General features: G+C 41.9%; 2 protein-coding genes across 2 annotated transcripts; one reads left to right on the plus strand and one right to left on the minus strand.

Annotated features, from left to right (window-relative positions):
- Positions 1 to 497: 497 nt before the first annotated feature.
- itfg2 (integrin alpha FG-GAP repeat containing 2) lies at positions 498 to 12,994 on the minus strand. The gene is made up of 12 exons (XM_083934798.1): positions 12,771 to 12,994; positions 11,615 to 11,710; positions 11,474 to 11,515; positions 11,209 to 11,386; positions 10,989 to 11,128; positions 9,816 to 9,964; positions 9,631 to 9,725; positions 9,472 to 9,525; positions 7,658 to 7,749; positions 6,125 to 6,242; positions 4,405 to 4,578; positions 498 to 721 (listed from the first exon to the last, which is right to left on the minus strand). The coding sequence occupies exons 1-12, from the start codon at positions 12,864 to 12,866 to the stop codon at positions 654 to 656; spliced, it is 1,302 nt and encodes a 433-aa protein (XP_083790924.1). The 5' UTR covers positions 12,867 to 12,994; the 3' UTR covers positions 498 to 653.
- A 3,961-nt stretch (positions 12,995 to 16,955) lies between these two features.
- On the plus strand, positions 16,956 to 17,811 carry ascl1a (achaete-scute family bHLH transcription factor 1a; the record flags this gene model as incomplete). Its single annotated transcript, XM_083934879.1, has 2 exons — positions 16,956 to 17,571; positions 17,677 to 17,811. One exon carries the CDS (start codon positions 16,956 to 16,958, stop codon positions 17,556 to 17,558), a length of 603 nt encoding a protein of 200 aa, XP_083791005.1. The 3' UTR covers positions 17,559 to 17,571; positions 17,677 to 17,811.
- Between the last annotated feature and the right edge of the window lie 1,267 nt (positions 17,812 to 19,078).

Consider the following 19,078-nt stretch of genomic DNA (forward strand, 5'->3'; position numbering starts at 1 on the left):
TTCCCTCAACGCCTCCTATTGTTGCGCCCTGCAGGCACCGACAAACAACACTGCCTGCCATGTAAATCTCATTATAGAACAAGTGTTGTGTTTTGTAACGTCTGGCGTACACCTTTGAGATGATTCACAGAATAAAAGAAAAGTTAAAGAGAGTTGAAAAGCGACAACGTCACAACGCTAACTTGACAGCAGCACAATGCCGCAGCCGATCCTCCTCACTCACACAGTTCGCACACTCTCACCGGAGAAAACAAGAGGTGTTTATCCCTCTGCATTGTGCCACGTGTTTTCATCCTCTCTCAGCAACCTGTTCGCACAGAATACCAATGACAGAGGCTGTGTGTGTGTGTGTGTGTGTGTGTGTGTGTGTGCGTCTGAGGTTACAGGCAGCAGCGAGGCGGATCAGAAACCTGAACCTGACATGTCTGTCTGCGGGGGGAACACAAAAACAAGAGCGGCAGCGCAGGAGACAGACATTCAGCGTTTATTAACAGAGTATTTACAGTCAGTGGGGAAACAGAGACAGCAGTGTGTGTGTGTGTGTGTGTGTGTGTGTGTGTGTGTGTGTGTGTGTGTGTGTGTGTGTGTGTGTGTGTGTGTGTGTGTGTGTGTGTGTGTGTGTGTGTGTGTGTGTGTCTGTGTGTGTGTGTGTGTTAAGTCTGTGAATCCTTGTAGAGAACATTTGCCACCAGCGCTCTCACTGCTGTCGGGTCCTCAGTGTCTGTGGAGGGGAAAGATAAACATGGTGATGACCACTGACATGAGGAAGTCTGACCAGATAAACTTTATGAAGACTTTCTTACCGGTTAAAACTTCTTCTTCTTTGGTAGGAAGTCAAACTACAGCGAAACTAGACGGAAATTAGCTGCTGATTGAATGTAGGAGGAACTGTCTATAATTAGAAACCTTCTCACGTTGTGATGAAGAAGTGACAGACCCTTTTTTAACCTTCCTGTGTATTTAAACTTGTACGTAAGAATTGCGATACGTTGTTTCTAGCGGCCTCTTTGGCGGTAAGATGTAACTGCAGGCAAGTCAGTCCTTTCAGAGCCTCCATCTTGTCATGTTCACGGTCGCTATGTGTGTTGACTTGCCTTTGTTTTGTTGCTCTTGTGTAAACATCATTGAAACGCATTCACCTCTCTACTTCTATATGTCCCCTATATGTCCCCCTCTTAAATCCATACACACACACACACACACATACAAGTTCCTATTACACTTTTGCCCTTACTACAAGCCTGACTCAAGTCGGAAGTTCACAATTTTCGATTACAAGTGAATGCAGCATAACCGGCAGTGATGAGCTCCAGCAGCATGTCTGCACAGACTCGGAAATGGAAATACTCAGCAAAAAGGCAAGAACAAGTGCTTTCATTAGTGGGTCAGATGATCAATCACCATTGCTTTAACTCACTCTTTGATAGACAGGAACTTAAAAGGCAATTCAATAGATGAAAATCTTTTGGAGTAAAACTTTAAGAGCGATATGTTTTAGTAAAACTGCATATGAAACACTTTGGTAGCCTAATGTTCACAGGGTTATGTCTGGGGTTGTTTTAGTTTCTTTACTGAGCGATCAAGCAGATTAGGCTTGTAGATGTTTTATTTCACGTAAAATGAATTTCTGATTAAAGTGAATTAATTTGAATCAATACGTTCGTTTGTCACTCTGATCGAAACTGGCCTATAGAGACGTGTCTTTCCGCAAAGGGCCCGCCCACGAGCGAAACAGCAGGAACAACTTTTGGATTCAAAAACAAAACTTTTGGATTGTAAAACAAAAACTTTTGGATTGAAAAACAAAATCTTTTGGATTCAAAAAACAAAACTTTTGGATTCAAAAACAAAAACTTTTGGATTCAAAAACAAAACTTTTGGATTCAAAAACAAAATTTTTGGATTCAAAAACAAAAACTTTGGATTCAAAACAAAAACTTTTGTATTCAAAAACAAAACTTTTGTATTCAAAAACAAAAACGTTGAGATTCAAAACCAAAACTTTTGTATTCACATCAATACATTTAAATAACATTTTTTACGTGCAATAAAACACTTTTTTGATTGCAGTGTTTATATATTTATAGCTTTGCTCTTAAACACATTAGTTTTCTTTATAATAAAGAAACAAGTGGACGAATATTCCCTCCTCCAGGCCTCTCAGACCCATTTTTATTCCCTTCAATTCTCCACAGTCTCTTTTTTCTTTACTGCAATCTCTCCTCTTTTCTGTTCCAGTGTCCCTAGGGTGCTACATCAGACATTTTCCACACTAGGTTAGGTAACAAGCCTGCAAACTCCCAGTCAAAAGAATCACAACAGGCCCAGAGGTTGAATTATTAACAGAGGCAGCAGCAGGAAGATAAGCAAACAGAACCACCAGGCCTCGGGACAAAAATCAGCTGGAAGCGGCATTTATCTTCTGCAATCACAAGTGCTGCTGCTGCTCACGCGTTGATGTGTCATCATCATTTTCTCCTCACTGAGCGTCTTTGAGTACAGAGAGAAAATCCATCTATTATTATTATTATTCTTATTAATCATTAAACTGTGCTTTTCTGACATGAAGCGGTTGACTCGCTGGTCATCCGTGCAGAGCGAGAAGGCTTATTTGTAACTTAATCAGATTCATCCTCCTAAATAAAACATTGAATACACGACATGCATGGAGGATGAAAAATGCACTGGAGCAGAGTAATGTTCTAACAAGGAAATGAACGGGGAATAAATAAGGATTGTGCTCGCTCACGATGATTAACAGACCTAATGACTTAAACGTTGTGGTTTGGAAAGAAGCTGGACGGCAGAGAGAGGCGGGAAGAGAGCACCTTCTTACAGCCTCTCTGTAAAAACACTCTTTTCTGCACAGTTGACTGACAGCCTGCGGATTCATAAACACTTGCCTGTACAAATGAGAACAAAACAATTCACCAAACTCCCGTATGAACCTTGTTTCAGCTTGATGAGCGCCTGCTGTTCATGAGGAGGTGCACGTTCGATCGTTAGTATAATTGATGCTCCTAAACCGTTATAAAAGGCAGTCAGTGTCGGCTTTTTTTCACCTGGAGACACCTGGGTAATCTTTTAATGTCTCATTTGAAATGTGAGGGCCTATACCTGACTGTTAGTTCCTTTTAATTTTGTCTCTTTTTGTGTTTCCTGACTGTGACTATGTCTTTTCATGTATGCCGCTGTCTTTCTTGGCTGGGTGTCCCTTGACAAAGAGATTCTCAATCGTACAAATTGAAACACACGCTGCAGGAAATCAGCAGAGGGAAGTGTTATTCTTTTCTAAAAACATGAATGTGTCAACAGAGCATGAAGAAGGTTTGACATGAGGTTAGATGCTAAAACAAGTCTACAGTGACAAGCATAAAGTTATAATCCCTAATATTAGCGATACGTTGTTTTTAGCTGCCTCTTTGGTGGTAAGATGCAACTGCAGGTGAGCCTCTGGGACTTCATCTCCCAGAATGCCTTTGGAAACCGAACAGTGTCGACTGTATGACGTCAGTAGATCGGCAGCTCTCAACTGCAGTGATGCTGCGCGATGCCTTCACATGCTCCACACTGACAGGAGGCGTCACTAACTGTGCAGCCCATTTGATTTTAGCGCGGGAGAGTCTCCGCAGACACTACAAGTGCTTTCATTAGTGGCTCATATGATCAGTTACGATTGTTTTAACTCTTTGATGGATAGGAACGTAAAAGACAATTAACTAGAGGAAAATCTTACGGACTACAATGGTAACAGGATGATGCTTAGCAGGTTTAATGTTTGCAATGCTTATGGCTATTCAGTTTTCAGGTCATGTACAGTATGTGCTCATTAACTAGTAATGATGGTGCTGGAGAAAAGTTATTACAAACTGTCTGACAAGATGGCGACTCGCATAGGCGAGGCAATTCGAAGTTAAGAGAACAGATCTCGACGTAGAGGCTACATACATTTTTTAAACAGTCTATGGGCTCAACTCAATTTCATGGCAATCAAACAGTTGTTGTGAGAGAGAGAGGGGGACAGACTGACTTTAGCCACTCACAAATATGCAAATGAACTCATAAAATCGGAAAAATATGTCGAGACACTAGGACAAAATTGGTGAATGTGACAAGTTAAATCACTCACAGTTGAATCTGTTTATACGAGTTGTTCCTGCAGGAGGCCTATTAAAGTTGCCAGCAGAATCTTGTTAGCAGTAAAAACCTGTCATGTGGGGAGCATTTCTATTCTTCCCTCCTCATTAATATTCAGGTCAGAGAACTGGAAGTTACAATAAATAGTCACAGTTGGTCTCTTGTCCAGATACGACAACAAACAAGAGGAGATGTCGCTTTGAATTTGACGGAGGACGCTCTAATCTAAACCGAATTACTCTCCTCTGAAGGTGTTGGCGTACTCACCGACTCCCAGCGCCTTCAAGTGGCTCGTGAACTCGGGTCTCTCCTCCAGGACGCGCAGCATGTTCGTGGACTCCATGCGCTCCAGCTGCACCTTCCAGTAGATGTAGATTTTGTGGTTGAAGCTCACGTACACCAGACAGGGGCTGTTCTTACCCTCCTTACATGTGTACTGACCTGCAACACGCCAAAAACACACAATACATATATTATAGATGTGTTTATACTTCATCTGTGGCTGGCATATACCGTAGGGTGACATGTGAATGCCAATGAACACATCAGCGACCCTGTGCTGCCCTCGCTGCTAATGTGTTTTTCTGTGGCAGAGAACAGCCTCCACAGAAGCAGAGGAACCAATCTAATCTGACATAATGATCTCACAGAGCGGGCAGAGAGCAGCAGAGAGGGTGCCTGTTTAATGCACACACACTCGGGAGGTGCAAAGACACAAACCCCAAAGGAGTCAGGCAGATCAAACAAAGTGTCTTTCTTTAATCCACTCACTTGTGTACATGTCATATTAGCTCCCTCAAATATACCGAGGCTTTTTTTTGACAAAGAAAAAGGAGGAAGAGCAAAGACCGGTTGAATCCGGAAGCTCAACGTTGCCACCTACTGGTGTCACACGGTGTTTGAAAGTCTCTTACCATCTGGGGGCGTGTTCACAAAAGATCTTAAGGCTGAGAGTAGGTCCTGACTTGCTGATTTAGGAGGAACTCTTTGAAATAAGTGGCGTTTCACTGCTAATTTAAGGACTCCTAACGTTTTAAGATAAGTTTGTCTCCTCCTCCGACCATTGTTTTGTCTTGATATCGATGAGTTGTTGTTCTCACCAGCGCTGCGTCTTTAAAAATGGCGCTCACAACATTTACGTTGCTGTAGTTGGTCACGATAACCCCGCCCCCAGCCCCTGACGTAAGCAAGACCTTGTTCCAGTGCCGGTTCTAGACCAGCAAGGAGTTGGGGCCGCTCGGGAAACATTTTCCTCGCCGAGAGCCGGTTCTTGGGCTGTCCAAACACGAAGAACTGGGTCGTGATTAGGCACTGGACCTCAAAATTGGCTGATCAAAAAGGGGTATTACAGTAAATGAGGCAGGAGCTAACACGGCTGCTGCAGCCAACATTTTGGAGAGATCAAATGATAGTGAGCTTAAAAAAGGTATCGTCTTAATGGAGATGGCTTTATGAACATGGTAGAGTTGTTCAGGGATGACATCACATCACCAACCAATAAAAACCACCCAATATCACCGCAGATTAAAGTTGGTACAACTCTCCGCTGTTTGACCACGGGGGAAATGCAGCTCAGACGACCTTGACGTCTCTCAGCCGTCGTCAGGAGGATTTTGATCCAGAGGATAAACGTCCTATCCAGACCCCACATAGTGCTGCAGTTCATTCACTTCCCCATTAAAGTGTTAAATTCACTCTTAGGGACTCATTCCCTCTCAGCCAATCACTGTGGGCATAGAAGGGATGGACATGAGGTCGTCCATAGCAACGAGGTCGACCCCGGCCTCTAGTCTTGTCTTAGGAGTCCGTCCCACTCCTTAGGAAAAGTTGGTCTTAGAGGTTTTGGGAAGTGGTTTGAAGAAAACTCTCAACTAAGAACTTTCAGTGCTCCTTAGGAGAACCTTTAGCACTAAGAGCAAATGTTTTGTGAATACGGCGCTTGAAGCACAAGAGACGAGCACACAGGAGAACATCTGAGCGCCCTCACCTGCACAGAAGGCGTTAACGTTCTCATCAAACTGGAACCGCACCACTGTCCGATTGTGGTCGATGATGTAGGTTTGACCGTCCCAGGCGCACGCCACCACCTCCTCTCTGCCGTCTCCCTGGGAAAGCACAAAATGCACATTCCTCGCCGTGATTATCAAAACAAACGCAACACCTCCAAACGTTCATATAGTGCTGAAATTATGAGGTGGATCACAGGGTTTCCAGAGTCAAAGTCAAGCACTTTTCAAGCTTTTACAGCACCTTACAGCTGTGGTAACGTGCATATTTATATGCAGTATATACAGTATATACAGTACACTGGTTATTGCACTTTTTCAGCACGTTAACTTAGATGCTATTGTGCTATAAACAACCAAAACGATGTTATTATGTTGAGAAATCAAAGGTAAACGTTTCATGTTTCTAAGTAGACTTGGCATCCCTTTAACCTACATTTCAAGCTCTTTTCAAACCTTGAAAACAAAACATTAAAGTGGTTTTAAGGTTTTTCAGCACCTGTAAGAAGAACCCCCGGAGTTAATTAATTCCTTTTTCTATTTGGTGAAATAGAAACTACAGGCGTTATCAGTGTTATCGTGCCGTTTTCAGAATGTGCTGGATGTGTTCAAAGGACTGAATTCATCAAGTTTTCATATTGAAAGCTACAAATAAAATGAGAAGCATTAAACATTTGAATGATAACTCTTTCTGCAGACACGGTGACCAATTTGAAGTTTCGCTCAGAGCTCTTATAAAAACTAAAGTCCAACCACGCTTCATCTGCTGTTAAATTATTCCTTCAAATCATTCCTAAAACAAAAAAGCCAAACATCTCAAATATGAGGATGTGAAGCTTTTACCTGTTTTATATCATTTAAACACAATATGTTTTAGAGAAATTCATCTATTTCTAATTCAGCTCCCTGCCTACCCTCAGAAGCCCGCACCCTGCTGGTCGGTCTGGAAAGCATGTTTCCTTTAAATCACCAAATCAACACCGTTCATCACAGCCAGAAACTGTGAACACAGACATTATCATCAGGTTTTCAACTTTCCAGTCGTCGATGCGTAACTTTCTGTCAGGAAAAGGAACCAAATCTTAGCTTAAAGTTGTTTCTTTTTTTATTCGAAGTCTCGTTTAAAAATGCAGCAAAAATAAACAGTTTGCGTGAACCAGATCCAATTCAATTCAATTCAATTTTATTTATAGTGCCCAATCAAAACAAAAGTTATCTCAGGACTCTTTACAGAGTAGGTAAAGACCACACTCTATGACTTATTATCCTGTAAAAAAACAATAAATTCTGCGCTCCTCGGTGCAACTGGGAAGCTGTGATTGACTCTGCTGAACACAAAAGTCACCTGACAGAAACTCAGTGAAACAGAGACGAGAGGTTGCAAAACTGTAAATAGCTCAATATACAGTATGTGGCATGTGGATACTCCTTTTTGTCATTATTTTTACCAAATGTGGGCGCATGAAAACATGTAATCGACAAAAACTGCTCGAGTTTGGGGGAGACGAACTCACAGTGACGTCGAGCTTCTGCAGCGCAAACAGCTGGTGATCCACCTGCACCGACCACAGCAGCTGCTCCGAGCTGTCCATCAACTTCAGGGTGCCTGCAACGACAAGGTAAAAGAACAAAGAAGAAACATCAACCATTCATGCTTTTCTCGGTGTCTCCCCTTCTTCTTCTTTGTCCGCGTCTATCAAAGATATTCAGGCCTTTACTCCCCTTTCTGGAAAACATGGAGGCAATGAAAACCAGAGCTTCATCTTTATTCCAGAGTGACCTTTGACCTTTAAGCGCCTTTGCCCTGTTTCAATGTCTGACTTTTGACGGATGGCAGCGACTGTTAAGGTTCTTTTCTCAAGTTTTTTTTATTCTTGTTTGCTTTTCTTGGGTAAAAAGGGAACTGCTTTGTACGCGTAACTTTTAATGTTTTCGGTGTGTTTTTTAATATATTTCCCCTGAGAAAAGCAAAAAAGGAGACTACATGAACACGTCTCAATAAAAGTGCTTTATGACAGAACTGTGAACGGCTCTGTGAGAAACTAAATTCATTCAAGTGCACATTTTCTGTCTCCATGAGTCGGACAGCAACAACAAGGTGAGAAAATCAGCGCATCACACTTCCACGTGTTGGTATCTCTGACAAATAATCCCTGAAATGCTGCTGAAATACAGCCAGTAATCTCGTCTTTTCACGTCTAAACCGTTGTAATGTATTTCTCTCTCTGTGTGTCGGCTCATCAAGGTGTCTCCAAAGAGGGGGATTGTGAGTGTAACACCGTTGGCAGCTGGACGCCTTAAGTGATGATAATCCCGCTGGATCCTCTCTTCTTAAATATTGATGGACCCACCCGCTGCTCTCAGAGCTTGTTTGCCAGTTATCTGCTGCCTGCAGGCGGATCTTTACGCCGGCTGACGTATGCAGCAGGGTTTAACACATAAACTGTGAATCACTACTGCTGCAACACAAGACACAAGGCTCTCACTGATGCTTTTCACCTTGTTGAACAAATCCTTTGTGCTGAAGGTCTTGCTAAAAAAAAATTTTCTGTATACGTTATTGCTAAAAAATGTTTTTATTTGTATGTGTTATTGTTAAAAAATGTTTTTTGTATATGTTATTGTCATGATATCCTGTCAGCCATTACTCATTATAAAACCTATGTAAAAACTAAAAACTAATCTTTTTTGCAAGCTTTTAATTATGTTTAAAGAATGTGTTTTATATCTGTCCTGTTTGTTTTAATAATTTTTATTATCATTATTATCACTATCTCCTCCACACTGTGGTGTGGTGGTTAGCACTGTCGGCTGGGGCCCTTCTGTGTGGAGTTTGCATGTTCTCCCCGTGTCTGCGTGGGTTTTCTCCGGGTTCTTCCCACAGTTCAAAGACAATAATTGATGACTCTAAATCACCCGTAGGTGTGAATGGTTGTCTGTCTCTGTTCGTCTCTATGTGTCCTGTGATAGACTGGTGTCCTGTCCAGGGTGGACCCCGCCTCACGCTCAATGTCAGCTGGGATCGGCTCCCAGCTGACAGGGACAACCGGTTGAAGATGAATGAATGAACATTCTGAGCAGTATGACCAAGGAAACAAAAAAATACAGACCAACGGAAAATTGTATAATTACACATCAAGAAAAGTAAAATAAATAAATAAATAAGAAAAAGCAAATAGAAACAAAACAAACAAAAGAAGAAAATGCAGGACCTTACTTGAGGTAAGGTTTGTGTAGTGCTCCTCTAACTGACTGTCACCCCTGATCCAGCAATTTCAGTTCATCGTGTTCAAAGATGATGTTAAAGTGTTTAAAGGTCATGACTCACCATCTAAAGTGCAGAGAGCGAACAGTCCACACGTGGAAGATTCCTCTTTGGAGCCTGATGAGAAACAGATGAACCTGAGTCTTTTCCATGTGATTGTTACGGCTGCAGGTAACTTCTCTTACATGTACAGTAACGACTAAGTTGCACACGGTTCGGTACCTTTACTGATGCTGCCGATCAGATGAGTGGAAACATTCTTGTTGTGTATCCGCCCGGTGGTCAGATGGAGAATTACATCTCTGGAAGATCCCTCACTGTGTGCAGACAAATCAAAGTTTGTCATTACTGTCACCAGTCACAGTTTCTAACGTCTGTAACCGTGGTCTGTAAGTGCACAGGGGTACCTCCCAGGGGTGGCGGGGGCTTCCTCTCCAGAGCCGCTGGAGTCCTGTTGTGTCCAGGAACACAGCAGAATGGCGTAGCCGCAGCCCGGCTGAGACACCATCAGCTCTGGTAAACCCTCCGGACCCGGGTTCACTGACAAACTGTCCACCTGCACCACAAACATCAACAACATCATTAACCAACATCATTAACCATCAGACTTATTAACCATCAGGCTTATTAACCATCAGGCTTTCACTTTGTGTTTATGGAGAAATCAATCATTCATTCATTAATAAGGATATTTTCCTGTAACAATACACTAAAGGAAAGTTGCAAAACTGCCAAAAAAAAGATGTGAAGCGACTTAAAAAATCCTGCAAATCACAAAGATATAAAATAACTAAACTAAAATAACAGCAAAAAGCCACAAAATTACAACGGAGAGGTGAATCGTGTCGCATAGTGAAACTGCTAAGAATAGTTGTAAAACTTCTACAAAAAGATCTAACAGGACAACTACAAAAACAACACCAAATAACTACAATCTAAACAAAATAACCAAAAACTGACTATGAAAAGACAAAAAGCAACTAAAAATAGATGCAAATCAATCACGGTGATACAAAGAAGAGAAACTACTAAAAGAAAGTTTCAAACCCACCAAAACAAGATGTAAAGTGACTAATTGATGCGAAACAACATAAAACCACTACAATCTAAACAAAATGATCATAAGGAGACCAAAAATGACTATGAAGTGACAAAAAGATAGTTAAAATGTATACAAATAATCATAAAGATGCAAAATAACGACAAAATCATCACAAAGAGACACAAAATTACTATAAAGAGACAAGAAACTACCGAAACATTGTTGCAAAACCATTAAAAAAGATGTAACTTTGCAACAATTAGACCGCTTATTTGTACTTTTTTATGCATTTTTTGATATGTCTGTGTTGTTACTGTGTGTAATGCTGCTGCTACACTTTAATTTCCCTGCTTGGATCAATAAAGTCTATCTATCTACAAAATGAGCACAAAACAACCCTAAATCCAGATCTTGATTGTTTGTTGTTTGAACTGTATCATATGAACTGTGTGTGCCAGTTATTAAACCCAACTCTTTACGACGTGCTGCTCAGTTAAAGTGTGTGGAGATAAGGATGAATGTTGGAGTTGAGGTGTACCTGCCCCTCCAGAAGCCATTTCTTCAGCAGGACCAGCTGTCCGGACGCCGGCTCTGAACCGTCGGACGGCTCCTCCCAACGGAAAGCTCGCACCACTCGGTCCGTGTAGCCGACCACCAGCTCACTTCGGCCGTCACCGTCTACCGCACAGACACACAGACACACGCTGCAGTCAGTTCAAACACAGCAAACATATGTAACACATGAGAAAGTAATTTACCGATGTCACTGATGAGGATGACTTTGGTGTTGGCAGGGATGTGTTGGGTGAAGAGGGGCTTCTGCTCGTCAGACGACATGAACTCATGCTGACTGGAGGAGTCAGATTTACTGGCAGAGGCAGCCGTCAGGTCAAAGAGGTGGAACCAGCCCTCTGCACCAACAGCTACCACAAAGTTCTGTCAAACAGGGAAGAAACATACAATGTTGGGAACATCACCTACATACGTTAGGTTAGGTGATACGTTTCTCACTCTGTACCTTACCTTTCCTTTGTTGCAGACATCTCCAACTGCAACACAGGTCAGCTGCCAAACCAAGACACATGATATGAGTGATAAGTGATAGTAATGTAAGGGATACATCTATGTAATCATCAAGGGTGTCCTCCAGTTTTCTGTACTCACCATGCCCACACAGGTTCTTGTGATCCAGGGTTTGGAGTCGTCATTCTTGTACACGAGCAGCTTTCCGTTAGTGTCCCCGACAACCAGCTCATTCAACTGCAGCGAATGGAGACAGACAGACGTGGATGGATTACTGAACGGGCCTGACTCAGAAAATGTTGCCGAAAAAAACCCCAAAAGATCATAAAGAAATGCTCAATGACTGTAAATAGACACTAAACAAACACGTAGAGAAAACAAATGATGAGAAAGACACGCAAAATGATTCAAAATAGATACAAAACCACCACAAAAAGATGCAAAATGACTAAAAATAGATGCAAAACGACCACAAAAATATACAAAATGATTCAAATTAGTTACAAGACCAGCACAAAAAGATACAAAATGATTCAAATTAGATACAAAAGCACCACAAAAAGATGCAAAATGACTAAAAATAGATGCAAAACCACTACAAAAGATGAAAAATTGCTAAAAATAGATGCAAAACCACCACAAAAAGATGCAAAATGACTTAAAATAGATGCAAAACTACCACAAAAAGATGCAAAATGACTAAAAATAGATGCAAAACCAACACAAAAAGATGCAAAATGACTTAAAATAGATGCAAAACTACCACAAAAAGATGCAAAATGACTAAAAATAGATGCAAAACCAACACAAAAAGATGCAAAATGACGTAAACGGTTTTTCAAATGTACCAAATGTCAAATAATTCAAATTATTAGAATACACGAAACAACAGGATTCACAAACAAAACTAAAATACAGGACATTAGTTCAATAACACAAAACACAACACAATCACGAACACACACACACACAAGGATTTATACAGTTTGTTATAAAATATATACAGAGAAGTTTTAAATCTAATATCGTTTCAAAAACACGCATTTGCATAAGAGGGCAATTTCTTTGTATATATAATTCTATGAATAGAAAATGTAGCTAAGGTAACGCGCATATGAATGAAATACTAAATGTAATATTTAGGTTTAGTCACATGTTCACATTGGAAAAACTAATATTCTAAGGTTTCTGCAGAAACTATATTTATCATTGATATCGTGTAAATGCATCTTTTAATGCTGTGTTCATCTGTGAACACATGAAGCTAGGGTCAGAAATAAAGAGTTATTACACTTACACCGTCGTTGTCTGCATCTCCCAAACAGATCGCGTGAGGAAACAGAGTTCCTGCGAAATCCAAACTGACCCGCTGAACATAATTCAAAGAGCGCATAACTTTAAAAAGTTATATTTATATCTTAAACATCCTTCTAATACAGCTGTTTTATTAAATACCTCTTTGTTTAACCACCTCTGAGCCTGTAAATGCTCATTTTATGGCTAAATAACCGCTGTACAGTTACTTCCGCCTTTCTAGTAAACAAAAACCACGTGACCTGAGGATGTACGGCAGCTCAGTGAAGACAAACTCTATTACTCTGTTTCGCGAACATTACACGTAAATATAATAATTACTGTAGTAAAATGTTATTGAGATAAAAACGCACTAAACCTTGCTTTTTTATGAATAATATGCAAGTATTTAACGGCTGGAGTCAGTGAAGTTGGACTGGCGCCTTCTTTTTGTCATAATAAGAGTGAAATGGTGACACCCAGCGGAGGATGTGTGTAAGTGCACCCAAAAGAATAAGATTATTTTATGATTTTATTAAGTAGTTTTAATTTTTTTAACAATAATAAAATTAATAACATACAAAAGAATATCAACACTAGACAATAATAATAATAATAAAAAAACATTTAATAATAACAACAATAATAATATTATTAATAACACAAATGACAATAATATAATAATAATACATATTATAATACATATAATAAATTAATAATGGTAAAATATCTAATACCCAAAATAGTGTTAGGTGTTTTGATAATATATATATATATATATATATATATATATATATATATATATAAATCATATTCACACTGGTGTTGATTTATTGATTTTAAGAATGGCTTTTATCCATTATTGCAAATGTATTCTTCAGAAACCTTACACAATTGCAACAAATAATAAATTAAAAACAACTTTGCTTGTACACATTTGTTTGAAAATATATTGCCAATATGTCCAGAAGAAAAAAAACAATAATCTATTTATCTGTAATTTCACACACGCACAAAAGTAGTTTTTTTTTTTTTAATCAGAAAATCTTCCTTTGAAATCACAACAGTACATAAAACATTTAGGACTCCATCCCCAGCACATTAAACACCTTTAATATATTTAAACTGTGCAAGATAATTAGCTGAACTGCTGATTGTTTTTGTTTTATTTATTTAGACATATACATACATACATATATATATACCTTTATTATTTGACATGTCATAGTTGTGTGAGCTGGGGACATAAAGGTAAGCGCCGCTTTTGTCCTCAAGAGGGCGACGTTCAATTACAACTCTCCATGTCAGGCAGAAAGCATCACAGAGGAGGCACAGAGAGGTATTTTAAAAGTGCCATAATGCTGAGTGTATGTTTTCTTTTTAAGCTTTCATGTCCTTTTTTTTTATTTCTCCTCACTTCATTATGTTTCTTCTTGCTGTAGGCGACAAAAAAACACAGTAAAAGTTGGTCAAAAAAGTTTATTATAACTTGTATGAATAACTTATTGTAGAGTTTAGACCTCTAATGCATTTATCACTGAGCCCGTAACTGTTTACAACAGGTTTGTACATCATTATAAGAAACTCTAATGCTTTATTTACAAAATGTAGCTCAATACTGATGCATGCAACCCAATAAATGTGTCATTTTACAAACATCAACCTTATGTAAAATAATTCCACACATAAAGTATTTAAATATATATACATTACTAATGGTGCACCTGCCCAAAGGAAACAAAACACTGTCAGAAAGACTGTTTTTAATGAAAAACAAATTGAAAGATTATCACACACGCACACACGCACGCACACACACACACACACACACACACACACACACACACACACACACACACACACGCACGCACACACACACGCACACACACAAAGATGGTCTGGATGATATGGGTGCTTATGAGTTGTATTGTCTCCACACAGAGAAGTCCCCTGAAGAAAAGAAGAAAAAAAATATACAAAAAGTGGTTAAAGGAGAACTCGGGCGCCCAGATGTCATATTAATTATTACACTCAGCTATGACTGGAAAGCCCCTCAAGAAGGAGCGCCCTCCCAGCCTCTGGAAGACCAGCAGAGAGAGAGAGAGAGAGAGAGAGAGGGAGAGAGAGAGAGAGAGAGAGAGAGAGAGAGAGAGAGAGAGAGAGAGAGAGAGAGAGAGAGAGAGCGAGAGAGAGAGAGAGTCCTCACAAAGCGCTAATTGGACTCTGGAAGCACACTGACAGGGCATGGATAGGTTTCAGAAAGCCGGGCGACGGTGAAGGGGTGCAGGGGGGATGCTGAATAGAACCCACGCTTCTTTTCTAAACTCTCTTGCTGTGCCAAAAAAGGGCGAGAGGGAGAGGGGGGGGGGGGGGGGGGGGGGGGGGGGGGAGAGGGGGGGGGGGGGGTATTGGTGGTGTTGAACTGGGTTGATTTTGAATACCACTACCAACGCAGAAAACTTGCACAATTTATTACAATCCCCTCTTCAGGGCGCGTGCACGTGTAAAGAAACACACGGTGGGGGAGGGGGGCTGGACAGAGGTTATCTGCACGCACACACACACACACACATACACACACACACGCACACAAACACATACACACACGCTTGATGCGTAAAAAGTGGAGAAAAATACGCACAAACTTAAAAAAATCCTGAGTCTGATTAACTTTCTCTCTCTCTCTCTCTCTCTCTCTCTCTCTCTCTCTCTCACACACACACACACACACACACACACACACACACACACACACACACACACACACACACACACACACACACACACCGATAGAGAAGAACTTAATGCGAAAAAAAAACTGGAAAACGACGCACAAAGTGAAAAACAATGTTTCCCCCCCCCCCCCCCACCGTGGTTTACTGCGCACGCACGCGCAAACACACACGCAGCCAGGAGAGTGCAGCCTAATATAGATTGGTCTTGGTTTCGTTCCGCTCTGACAGACATGTTTTATCATTCTGCACTTGTTTCCAAAGCGACGATAATGGAGAGAACACGGCGCGTCCACGCTACTGTACCCGCGTCGAGTGGATCAAATCAGACACAAAGCCTCCGCCGAGCGGCTCCTCGGGGCCCCTGCGCACATTCGCGCGCCTCCGTTCCGCCTGTGCGGGGCTGATGATCTGCTTTAATCAAAGTGTAAAATTCGGCCTCTGATGCACAATGGTGCCTCAAATGAGCGGCATTCAGACGCGTCTGTAACGGGAACAATACGAACCAGAGTGAGTTGGAGCTGAAACGCCGCTCTCGCGTTAACGGAGGCTGTAAATCCGCGCGGTGAGCTGTCTTTCAGCACCACGGTCTGAACCGGAGCCCTGCAGAAATCACAGATATTTGACTTCTTATTCTTAATTCACGAGTGTTTTTCCTGCCTCAAGAAACACATGATTTATTCCTAAACACAAAAACACAAACTCTGAAACACTTCAACACTGTTTTCTCAACTGGTTTGAACTTTGTTTGTGCCTGAAATGAAACTTTGAAACTCATTTCCGAACTCACTTAAAACGTGAAGTGCGTCAATTTAGTGAAACGGAAACTTTTCGGATCTTTAGAAAACGTGAGTTTCATGTAAGAGTTTGATAGATCTTCATCAAAGTTACAGTCAAGTCGTTCAAAGATTCATTAAAAGGGCGAACGAGAGCGTTTCCGTGACACCTGGTCCCCAAAACCAACTACAAGAAGCATGAAATACACCTAATGGAAGTTAAAGTTTGTATTTGAACTCAAACAGGTCGTTTTCTGTTGTCCTGAGCAGAGCAGTGTGTTCGAAACCCTCCTCTCCGCTCTGCCGCGCACCTTCTGACACTCGTGATAGATAAAAAAGAAAAAAAAAAACTCACCATTGACTGTTTGTTTAGTGCTTCAAGTGGCACGCGTCCGGCGCGCGCAATGCACCGGCACCGGGGCAGGAGCCCAAGGTGAATCCACGCGACCGGGGGGCGTGGCCAGCCCCCCCATCCAAACGCATTGAAAAGCAGTGGCGTCTCTCCTCGAGCACTCAGAGCAGCTTTGAGAAGCGCGCGAGGCAGCAGCCCCAGCGGACTGCCCCCACTGAAACAAGTGCGCGTCAAACGGCCACACCACGTGAACGGCACGAGCGGGACGCACCGCCTCGAGACTTTGTGATTCTTTATAAGTTTGTTGTTGATTTTTTTTAAAACTGGGAATGGACTTCACAGCCAAGATGGAAATTAGCGTCAGCCAGCAGCAGCTGATGCCGCCCGCCTGTTTCTTTTCCGCCGCGGCGGCGCAGGGCATCCAGCTGAGCCCCAGCGGCAGCAGCCAGAGCAGCGGGAAGTCGGGGTCCAAGCAGCCCAAGAGGCAGCGCTCCTCCTCTCCGGAGCTGCTGCGGTGCAAGCGGAGGCTGAATTTTGCGGGTTTCGGCTACAGCCTCCCGCCGCAGCAGCCGCACGCCGTGGCCCGGCGGAACGAGAGGGAGCGCAACCGGGTGAAGCTGGTCAACAACGGCTTCGCGACTCTGCGGGAGCACGTCCCCAACGGCGCCGCCAACAAGAAGATGAGCAAAGTGGAGACGCTGCGCTCGGCCGTGGAGTACATCCGCGCCCTGCAGCAGCTCCTGGACGAACACGACGCGGTGAGCGCGGCGTTTCAGTCCGGCGTCCTGTCGCCCACCATGTCGCAGGGTTACTCCGCTGACATGAACTCCATGGCGGGGTCACCGGTGTCCTCATACTCGTCTGACGAGGGTTCCTACGACCCACTCAGTCCGGAGGAGCAGGAGCTGTTAGACTTCACCAACTGGTTCTGAGCATCCATACAAGGTGAGAAGACTTCTATGGTGTTAACTTCAGACACTGCTCTAGATAAACACCCATGATACACACCATGAACAAGTGTCTTAACATCTCCTTTCCTTCCTCTCACAGAAATATGGATCACCTCACTCTACTGTTGAAGTGCGCCTGGGATGGTCCCGGAGGAGGCTGACTGTCCTCAAGAACAAGACGCACTGTACACTGTCCTAAACGCCCGGTCCTCCCAGACTGACAGAAAGACAGACAGACAGACACGGCCTCCACGTCCTAAAAACATTTGGGGGGGAAATCAGGCCGGAGATCAGCGCCAAAGGATTAAAGGAAGACGGTTCTCCTGACAGCGTGGGAATCCACACTTCTGTGCATTTGACAAACAAACAAACAAACAAACAAAAAACCCTAAAGTGAATTCATGCTCTTCAGCAGCACATTGAAAAAAAACATTATTTAACACGTCGCTCTTCAACTATGCTAAACCCAATCACAGAACACCAACCCTTTGGTAAACCTCTCAGACCTGTTTGATTCAGAAAATGCTTCCAAGTCGCGGATTTATTCTATTAAATTCTATATCAAAACGCTTTTTTTGGAAATATATTAAGATATTTTTGTATGTAAGAGATTTATAGATGTTTTGTACAGATCCTTTTGTATATATTTTGTCTATATATTGCGAAGTTGCTTCTATACCTCTTGCCTATGTAGACGTGTAGTCTATTATTCCCTGGCTCTTCTGTTCATGAGGTTTTCCAGAAGGAGTTTGACACTCCGACATTTTATTCTAGCACCAATGTGTCTTATTTAATAGCAGAACCATGTTATTGCATTATGTCATGAAGTTCACAGTGATCAAAACTTATGCAGCTATTGTCCAAACAGAGCGCGATGGCCATGCATTGTGTCTTTATACTGCCAGCTCTATATTGTCTTCACACAAACAGAAAAAAAGTCTTATAACCATATTTTCTACACTCTAGTCCAAGAATAAAATGATTTGCTACTGAATTATTTTCTGTCTCCTTTTTTTTCCCGGGGGGTGTATTTAAAGGAGGGAGGGCACCACTGGTTACAGCTTTCAGCATGTGGCGGGGTCGTTAATTGGACGAGGGAGGGATGGAGCTGGAATATACTGCTACAACTTTTACGCACAGTCACGCACATTTTACGCACGGCGTATTCTCTTTTTAGTCCGTCAAAGTCACAACACAGTGGCTCGTTAAAGACTTTACTCACTCGGCCAAACCTCCATTTTTCCAAATCTGCCCCATTTCTTTTGTAAAATCAGAGATTATCAACAAAACGGATCTGTTTTATTGTAGTCACAAATGCGTAAAATTCAAATATATGCACTTTTGAAACCAGTAGTTGTAAGATACAGGCACCGATGAAATGTTTGCGTGTTAAAGCAACCAAACAGCAGCAGAGAGAGTGATGCTTTTCAGAAAATGTGTTATTTCTGTTAAGTTAAAACGGACTGTATGGCACGTATATTAAAACAGTGCGTTAATTGTTC

This window comes from Echiichthys vipera, assembly GCF_963691815.1.
Source record: "Echiichthys vipera genome assembly, chromosome: 20".
Classification (NCBI taxonomy): domain Eukaryota; kingdom Metazoa; phylum Chordata; class Actinopteri; order Perciformes; family Trachinidae; genus Echiichthys; species Echiichthys vipera.

What these genes read in the sequence shown, in the direction of transcription:
- itfg2 (XM_083934798.1), bottom strand. Translation starts at nt 12,866, where the DNA reads ATGCGCTCTTTGAATTATGTTCAGCGGGTCAGTTTGGATTTCGCAGGA. An exon ending in GAGATGCAGACAACGACGGT is followed by an intron (nt 11,711 to 12,770) that starts GTAAGTGTAATA and finishes CATTCGCTGCAG; the next exon opens with TTGAATGAGCTGGTTGTCGG. An exon ending in GATCGGCAGCATCAGTAAAG is followed by an intron (nt 9,526 to 9,630) that starts GTACCGAACCGT and finishes GTTTCTCATCAG; the next exon opens with GCTCCAAAGAGGAATCTTCC.